The 9584-nt window shown below is 33.6% G+C and overlaps 1 protein-coding gene across 2 annotated transcripts; it reads right to left on the bottom strand.

Annotated features, from left to right (window-relative positions):
• Positions 1 to 240: 240 nt before the first annotated feature.
• Positions 241 to 6085, bottom strand: LOC123710881. 2 transcript variants are annotated; one of them, XM_045663162.1, is made up of 4 exons: positions 5480 to 6085; positions 2852 to 3141; positions 1008 to 2776; positions 241 to 889 (listed from the first exon to the last, which is right to left on the bottom strand). In XM_045663162.1, exons 1-4 carry the CDS (start codon positions 5806 to 5808, stop codon positions 413 to 415), a joined length of 2865 nt encoding a protein of 954 aa, XP_045519118.1. In that variant the 5' UTR covers positions 5809 to 6085; the 3' UTR covers positions 241 to 412. The 2 variants fall into 2 exon arrangements, with proteins under 2 accessions (XP_045519118.1, XP_045519120.1); XM_045663164.1 differs by lacking the exon at positions 5480 to 6085 and adding an exon at positions 5298 to 5466.
• Between the last annotated feature and the right edge of the window lie 3499 nt (positions 6086 to 9584).

Here is a 9584-nt window from a genome sequence, read left to right as displayed (position 1 = left end):
TTGGAAAAAAAGATGCATACATTAAAGAAGAAGTTTTTATATCTTCTTTTCGACACGTTTTAGTATTAAATTCGTTATTATTAATGTACAAAATTAACCTCGAGGACATTTTCTACGATAAACACATTAACATTTTGTGTAACTAATGATAACTACACTTCGAAATACCCAAAAAATATTAACATAAAAATAGAAATAGAAAGTCAAACAGTATTTCTTCCTAAAAATAAATAATATATATAATTATCGCATTATTTTCTTAAATGACAAAGTTTTAAAACCTGAACATTATATACATAATATTATATAATGTTAATATATATATATATATAACAGAGAGTTATAGAGTTATAGTAGGGGAGCCCAAGATGGGATTATGGGATTTATATTAAATACCTAGTGCAATAAAAAGTTATAATTTGGATTCCTCAAGGTCATCTATTTCAACGAAGGCCATTTTATCGCGAATTTTAACATTTTCAACATGAACATCTGCAAAAGCGAATGATGGTGTTGCGGAGTTGTCAATAGGGGAGCCTTGGTTATTAATTATATGTTCAACTTTTGGTCGCTGTTTTCGCATCATGTTTGTATTTACAGACCGATCATGCTCTCGAACAGATACTTTGTATCCAATGTGATTGGCTAGCTTTCGCTGACAATCAGCTAATTTGTCACGTATAATATTATCATATTCGTGTACAGATGCTTCGCTGGCAGGTTCCTCCCCCAGGAGAATCGTTAAACGTTTAGCTTGCTCTAAATAAATCACCGCTTGCCTGATAGCGTCGAATTTTTCACTTGATCGAGCCATAGCAATGAAGTGAGAAATGAAAAATTCAAATACTAACCGCCGTCGTTCCGAGTCCATTTTTGTCGGCAAAATTATCTAGAAAGAAAGAATCATAGCATAATCTAATAATCATTATCGCAATCAATTTGTATTATCAGACGAATTAATATCTACAAAATTTATGAACAAAACGTGTTGAAAATATGACACTTACATTTTTATTAATTTCTGTTTCTATCTTTTCTTTACCCTTTTCCTTTGGCTTCCTCATGTTGAAATTTGCTTTTCTCCGTTCTTTCATTTGACGTTGACGTTCTTTTTTCCATTGATAGTGTTTGTCGTGGAGTTTAGCTTTATCCCAAATACTATTTACGTTTTCGTCTTCACTGTCAGAAGAATCATGGTTCATTGGTACAGAGTGAACTGGTAAATAGGGATTTATCAGCCGCAATGGATTTTTGCACGTCAAGATGTCATATAGTCTGCGGCTGTTAAACGTTGGATAAAAATCTTTTTTCATGTATTTTACTTTATTTAATGCATATAGTGTATGCATCACCGGTGCCTCCAAAATATCAGCTAATTTCCGTTGTGCTTTTAATAGTAATGGTTTGGGTATGCTTTTAAATTCATTACACATTTCTATGAAGTAGTTAGGAAATCGAGAACGTCCGAAATGTGTATAAAAACTTCGCAAGAATAGACGCAGTGTTTCTCCTAGTCTGTCCTCTGGCCACTTTGCGTAATTGTCTTCACATTGCCAAAATAAATGATTTTTTATATGACTTGCATCGATACCGATTTTAGACGTATCGTTCTCTATAAAAGATTTATGTAAAGCAAGCATAAATAGGTAACACCTCATATGCGAATGAGCTAAACAGCTTTCTAAATATCGTTCAGCCGCTGGAAATGTTACTTTCCATTGTAATTTTTGATTGGGGTTTAATCCTCGCTTCGGTCGAAATCCTACTGGTACCAGCAAGCATCCGAAATCAATAGCCTTACCGACCATGTATTTAGTTGGCCATTGATAACTGAAATTGGTTCGAGGATTCTGAATTATCTTTCTTTCTCGAATAATCCACTGATTTGCTGCATTTGGCCAAGCTGCTAAAAGTGCTGGGAATACTTCATAACTAATATTTGATCCGTTTCTATTGTTATTACAGTATATACTGGCTCCTTGAGTTAAAGCATCTTTTATTGCATCTTGAGGAAATCCCAATCCAGACCCGATACCAACAATAAAGTTGTCTACAAAATCATTCATAAACGTTATTGAGTTTAGATATTGATGTGTCTCGTAAAGAGTTTTTGTTAAAGATAATTTTGATGCTGTATCCGCTTCTTCGTCTTCTTCATCATCACTCCAGTCAAAAGCCTTTTCACTAACAGTAATCCAACATTCATCTGGTAAGCTTCCAGAGATTGTTGAATCTTTAGATTGTAAACTAAGTTGAATTTTCTTAGGCGTTGTTGATTCTGTAATAGTAGTATACCCATAATCTGATTCTGTTTCACTTGATTCTGTTTGACGACTAGAGTTTGATCGGTAACCAGACGTTTCAGTATCTTCACCCATATTTATATTTTCCATGTTATAACTTATTTCAATATTACTGGGATTTTCAAGAGTTGCATTCTTTAAAATGGATTTCCTTGGCTTGGTCTGCGCATCAAAATTTTTAATTTTATTGTTCTCGCTTTCCTGAGTCTGATAAATACTTACACTTTTTCGAGCATTATTTTTTACATATCTTGAAAGATCCCCGGAAGGAGAAGCACTTCTGTCAAAACTTTCCGATCTAAGCGGAGGTTCGTGGTCATTACCAAAATAAGGCGAAACATCAGAGGCAATTGACTCTTTTTCTGATTCAGTGTATATGCTGTCGTCTGAGTGTGTGTGAGTTATTTTTATGAGATCTGCTTCTTTAGAAAGAGTACTCTCTAGTACCTCTAACTTTTTTAGTTTGACGAAGCCTGAAAAAATAACAGAAATTTATATATGTCTTTTAATCAATATAACTGGCTTAATTTTAATCTTACTCAACTTACCCGGCTCTTTAGTGTCTTCGATACGTAGTTTATAAAATGGCGCATCTAGAACTGCACAATAATCAGAAGTGTCTCCGGGTTCACTGGCCTCTACATTATCGTATATGATAAACAGCCTTGGTGCCGCTAAAGGTTGTAAAAGATCTCTTCTTTTCTGGTAGCAGACGTATTCTTGCACACATTCAAGCAATCTATCAGCAAAAAATACGTGTTTGTGACACCTGACCATAGCCGCGTCCATTGAGTATTGTCGTTCACTTATAGGATTATTTTTCAGGGTCTGAACTTCCCTAAAAGTAAACATACCAAGATAAATTTATGTAAGTAATATAGATGACTTTTTAAGTTAACAGTTTCATAAATTTACAAAATGTAAAAAGCTAAATAATTTAGTAAAAGTAAGATTCATTATTAAAATGACTTTTAAGAATTAAAGATAATAAGCGATTGATTTAAATGAGTAAATGTGATTTATAATAAAAAGAAATCACCGCTGATGATAGGTATGATAATCATATCAAAGTAAGTATGTTCTTGAAACCTTATCGTCACAACCTTTATATCCGTTACTAATACCTATATCGGTCGGAATATTTCTTTAAATTAATAGACGTTTATTTTACAATTGTGCTATCTAAAGTGCTATTCTTGTCACACTTCAGTCAAAGCTTTAATAAATTAATTATTCGACGAGCATTTATGCTAACCTGAATACTTTTTAAGTAAATTATTTTTTATCTTTTATTAATTCTAAATATATGAACTTCAGGGAGATAAGTTCGAGAAATAAATTCGAATTCTTATTCTATGTTCCCTAAGCTTAGTAAATGGAATTGAGAATCATTCGGAAATCATCTAAATATGCTATCACAAAGCAAGAAGTCTTGATAGCCTGAGGCGAGAGAAGAGACTAGAGACGAGGGTTCAACCACAAAGTAATATTTTGTAAGAAAACAAATTATTTCTTCCATTTGCAAACCAGACACATTTGATATGCAACTGTTGTGTGTGTGTAGGAAAATTTATCCGTTTTGCCATTTGTACGATAAAGAGTCCAGTAGAGACAGGATAGCGGAGGCTAAACTAAAATGATTGAAAATAGGTAACACGGCTGGACCTACTGAGTGATTTTTCAGACTCTAGGGCGATCGTCAACATCCGTCTAGACAGTCAAGCTCGCTTAAATGTCGTTGCTGGCGTACACGCGTCGGGTTGTCTCTCTTCCTATAATATGACGAAGGGGCCGATGGCTGGACAGGCGTCATGTTCGTGAACGGGTGCTACTATCTACTACTACTACTACAACTAGCTATGTGCTAATTATTTTTGCCTAGTGGCTTTAGCGAGCAACTCCCATGACCTCCCTGAGGTCGTAGGTTCGATCCCCGGCCGTGCACCAATGGACTTTATTTCTATGTTTTCGAAATTGCTCGAACGGTGAATGAAAACAGACCAAGACCTAAAAAGGTTGTAGCGCCATTGTTTAATTTTTTTTCACCTTGATACTACGTGATTGCGTGTTAATGAGTAATGTAAATTCATGCCAGTATCATTATCATTATTAACTGTTTAAGATGTGATGAGGAGCAAGATATGATGGTTTCAGGGGCTTACAAATATTATGTAAAAAAATGGCGATTAAAAAGAATGACAGAGAGTTTATTACCATTTCTTCTCGTCTATTTTATGTCTTTGTTTGGAGAACTGGCAGTAAATGTAAATTTAAAACTATTTTTTTTCGTTCAACCAACAACAACAAAAAGAAGCCATTTTGTTTTTATTTGATTCAACTTACCTAAAGAAAAACTATCAATAAAACAAATGCATTTCTGCATTTTCATCATCCCCATGGATGTTAAGACGTCATCTTTCCGGAAGAGGAGAAAGATGACAGTCATTTAAATTAAAAGTAAACTCATCACCATAATACTAGGTCATCGGAAACTTATCCTAATATCAATAAAATTCCTTCCACATAGCTATACCATTAGGAATATAAATCAAAGTTTTCGAAAGTTATATTTATCAACTCAGCTTGAATATCTTAATATTTTATATTTTACACGTAATCTTGATTACATATATTAATTCGATAGGAGGCATGTTGAAATAAGAATAATATTTGACTAGGAGAAACACAGGTTGCAAAAAGCTGTAGTTTTAATACTGTTTTCCAGGCCATATATATTAGCTGTTTTGAGATGTGTTTACACAAAGGATGTATTTTAGTGTACAAGTGCGTGCAATACCACCTATTCAAACAAACAAACACTGCCAACTTCCAAACTTAGGGCTACCATTGAACTAGAACCTCATAATTTGTAGTCAAATATGCCGACTACATGATATAGGTAAAGTTAACGCTTTATAATAGGATATCAATAATATCTTAACTTCTATGCCATAACCACCTATAGAATAAATACGTTACTAAGCCTAGACTCACAGTTAAGATTTACAATGGGTTTTTCTTTAATGTTCCTTCTTTCTTTCCCGTCCTTCTACAGTTCAGCATGGCGGACAAGCATTGCTCAAGAAAAACGACACGCACAAAGTGTTCTCTTGTGGTCCCTGGCGCCTATTATTATCAAGAACGATTGTTTCTTATAACAATGACGTTACACTCACCGTTCATAATTTTCGAAGAACTGCACAGACAAAAGGATGTTATTCAACAAAAACGCATCGGAGTCGTGATTCAATTGATATCGCATACGATCTAAAGCATCTTCGTCGTATGAACGAACTTGCGCAGGGGCAGGGAGCGGGGAACTCCCTAGCGAAGGTCCATTAAGCGTGGCCGCAGGGTTCAACGGTGGCTCTTTTGCGGCAACTCTTTTATTTATAGGATTTGCACCTCTTTTCTTTTTTTCTTCACTTTTGTGTTCCTTCCATCGGGCACGCTCAAAAAATTTGTCGGGTTCTTTCTGTGACTTCTTCGACTTAGAGTTTCCCATTTTTATAACTGTAGACACATTTACACAATGAGACTGCACCTGTCGTGTACTTTCTTAACGATATCGAATAGAACTATTTGATAACCGTGTTTGCTTATACCATTCTCTTCGAAACCTTATCAGTAATTGATAATTAATTTATTGATTTTCACTGATAGGATTCCGAAATGTGTAAAAACATTGAAATTAATGCTGGACTTGCCTATTTGATTGCGTGTTATGCATTATACAGATTGGGAAATTATGCGTAATATACTGGTTTTATTTGTGTATTTTTGGCTGGTTTTAAAAAGAAACGTTTCATGATCAACAGAATCTAACATTACATAGACAAGGACGGCTTTTTAAACATTTTCTACTCTCGCGACTGTCAAACTCATTTAAATTATTACCCAAAATTTGCAGATATCAGTAACTTTATCGACGACGTAATGTTTTGTTTATACGCTTAGTTCTCTTACGTTAAAACGAGTTAAAATTTATAATACTAGAGAGGAATATGAGCATTCTTATTGATAGAGGGTATATATTGAGATACATCAGAATTATTAGTATGCGTAAGTGAGCTAAATTTCGTTTTAGTTTAAGTGAGCATTTTAATATCATATCCGCAAATTTTATTTTTTTAACCTCAAAAATGAATTATAAATAGGTATGTATTGACGCAGCTTGCGTATATAACACATTGCCGTGACAGGTGGACCTGGTACGGCTCTGCACAAACCCCATGACTCCGTAGAAACGGACTACACATTGGCATTTCATGAACGATAATGAATTTAAACATATGTTATATATCCATTTTGCTATTGATATCAGAGTGCCTACTATGAGCTTTGTTAAACGATTTGAGGTTTTTATTATGTTAGGACACTTCGATACATTTAACACATTTAACAAATAGTAACTTTTTCAGGATCGCTTATTAGTTCGCTGTCATAGTTTGATAGGTCATATTTAGGTTCCGTCGCGTTGTTTCGATCGAAATCTGATTACCGCTGAGATTACGTAGAAACGGGTAGGTTGATTAAACGTCATATGTATGAAGTTCGGTGTTAGTTTGTCATTAAGCAAAAAGAGCTCATTAGATGCCCCCTTGGATAGATTGCTTGTTATCAATAACTTTACAAATACCTATTGATTTTAGTACTAAAATAAAGCGTAATAATTTGGTAATACTCGGATTTATTAATATTATCAACAAAATAAAAATTGGTCTAAATACAATATAATATTTTGTAGTTATTGAGCTTTACAGCTCGTGATGATTGCTAATTAATAAGTTTTACATTACACTTACCTATACTAACAATAACTAATTATCACATAATTATATCTTAGGTCATTTAAGTAGGTACAGGTCGTATTCAGATTAGTTTTTTTCAATAAACTCGTGCTTAATTTAGATTTTACAAATATGTAAACTAGTAAAAAACATTATAATAGATAAAAAAATTAGTAATTCAGTCTAAAATTATATATGTGTGGAGTAGAGACTCTTGGGCCGTGGGGTTCTAAGAGCACAGACACACACACACTGCCTCAGGGTCCAAACTTTTTAAATTCTTTTTAATTTACTTTTTATATCTTTAATTATTTTTATTATTACTATATAGATTAAGAATATTGTAAATACTGAATATGTGATTGTTATGATTACTAATAAACGTTTATGTGTTATTATATATCTTTGTTCTGTTTGTAGTACAAAGTTAAGTAACTTTAGTTAGGTAACTTTGATGAAAGAAATGTTTATCATTAAGGGCTGATGATGTATGATTTACACGCTGACCAAACTTGGTTATAATATTGTGTATAATATAAAATACTTAATACTATAAATAATTGACGCTGATATCCAACGCCATAATAAATCTTCATAATGAGATTATATAGGACCCAAAAATTACAAAAAAATCGCTTGTCAAGGGATTTCACGAAGAATTTCAGCAGGTGCAGGAGTTCTAGACGATTCCTCCATATTATCAGCTATATTTATTGCATCACTCTGCGGATTGGCGATATTCTTCTGATTGCGTTTACGCTTCATCTGTCCAATTTTTCTATCGAGAATTCGCCTGAAATTAAATAGTTCGCATTAGAAAAGTCAGCAAGATTTTAGAGCGTGCAGGATACACACAACAGTTTGTGAACATAAAGATCTTATACATTACAATACATACAAAGATTAAATCTATGTTAAAGATGAAACGTAGTTAAAACGTTCATGTCATAATATATTACTTACTGTTGTCGGCAATCGATTATTATTCCTAGAAGGAAAACGACAACAATAGCTATAACGATCAAAGCTGTTATGCCAAGTATTGTAGCCACCGTCAACGTAGGTACATCTTCCGCGATCATTGATATGCTGGGGTCTGCTGTCGCCTCGGATAATTCTGAAATAAAGAAAGAGTTTAACATTTTTACGTGTTTAGCCCACCCAAGGATTGTGCCATCTTTTCATTTTTCTTAGGGATGGTGGGGTACAATTAATTAGAAACATGGCGGGACTTATAGCTGGCCTACTATCTCCTTAAACTCTATCCGGGGGTGGTGAAGGCGTTCAAGAAATGGTTGTTTGTTTTGTTTGCCAGGGCCCGAACCAGTCTGTTGCACGAATCTCCGTTAACAAAGACGTTGCGCCTACTGAATGCTGTCGACAATATCGATAGAGATATTTTGTGTCTTATGTATTTAATATTGTGTACTATGTTTTCGACAGTATAGTATAAATAAATCAATTTTTGTTTCACAGTTACGATCCCTCTACCCCGAATGGTCATGTTTTTTTCGTATTTACTTCCCGAGGCTCCGTGAGTAACAGTTATTTAGGTTGAAAGTTTTTTGGGTTTCGTAAATTCAATTAACAGGTAGATATACCTGTTAATGAAATGATCCGAGTCTCTGTCCTATTCAAATATTAACCAGTTCTTTTTTATAATAACCCCAGCAAATCTTCTGATTTGAAGTTTAAGGATTTTTGTTAACATGTCTATTATACGCGAAGTAGTCTATATAGAACAATAATTATACTAAAAACCTTATTAAACAAAAGAAAATGTGTGCGTGTACTAGTGTACACACGTAAGAAGTGAAACTTCTTTATGACCTTATTTTTCGAAAAATTACTATTATTACTAAATGCATCTTTACAGAAATTGAATAAAGTTAAATTAGATAAAGTTTCACAAAAGGCTTTTATTATCATAGAGATGAATACAAATAATACAATTGTTTCATTTGACCTTATTACTACTAAGATTATTACAGAATTTCATTAATTGTAATAGAATTATTACTATCATTGTTATCGTTACTATATGTTTTTGTTATTAATGGCTTCGAATCTCTTCGTGGTAGGGACGAGAAAAAGATGGCACGTAACGGAAAAATGTGACGCGTTGCCCAAAAATGTCACGCGTTGCCCAAAAATGTCACGGTATTTTTTTTTCCAACGCCGATAAAGAAGTGTCACTTCAAAAATGGAATATGCTTTGTACTAGTATGTTGCCGTATTAAATCAACGTGTTTAATTTATATACAAAAAACTACTTCGTAGAAAGTAGGTTATGTACCTAGACATTACATAACTGAGAAATTCGTTATGAATTACGATATTTCGTCTCACTTGACTGAGGATTAAACAAGGAAATTATTGATTTGAATTATTTGCGCCCTTCTCTCTGATCGCATAGTTCTGATAGTTGGTAGTATATATTGTTGGTAGAAATTCTTACAAATTATAAATTAATAAGTCTCTTGTCTTTTCG

This window comes from Pieris brassicae, chromosome 6 (genome assembly GCF_905147105.1).
Source record: "Pieris brassicae chromosome 6, ilPieBrab1.1, whole genome shotgun sequence".
NCBI classification, from domain to species: domain Eukaryota; kingdom Metazoa; phylum Arthropoda; class Insecta; order Lepidoptera; family Pieridae; genus Pieris; species Pieris brassicae.
The sequence above is the reverse complement of the archived record's forward strand: the minus strand, read 5'-3'. Positions and strand labels throughout refer to the sequence as shown.

Excerpts from the sequence above, each read along its gene's own strand:
- LOC123710881 (XM_045663162.1), bottom strand. The coding sequence starts at position 5,808 with ATGGGAAACTCTAAGTCGAAGAAGTCACAGAAAGAACCCGACAAATTT. Across the intron at positions 3,142-5,479 it reads TTCTTCGAAAATTATGAACG|GGAAGTTCAGACCCTGAAAA; the intron begins GTGAGTGTAACG and ends GTTTACTTTTAG. Across the intron at positions 2,777-2,851 it reads CGAAGACACTAAAGAGCCGG|GCTTCGTCAAACTAAAAAAG; the intron begins GTAAGTTGAGTA and ends TTATTTTTTCAG.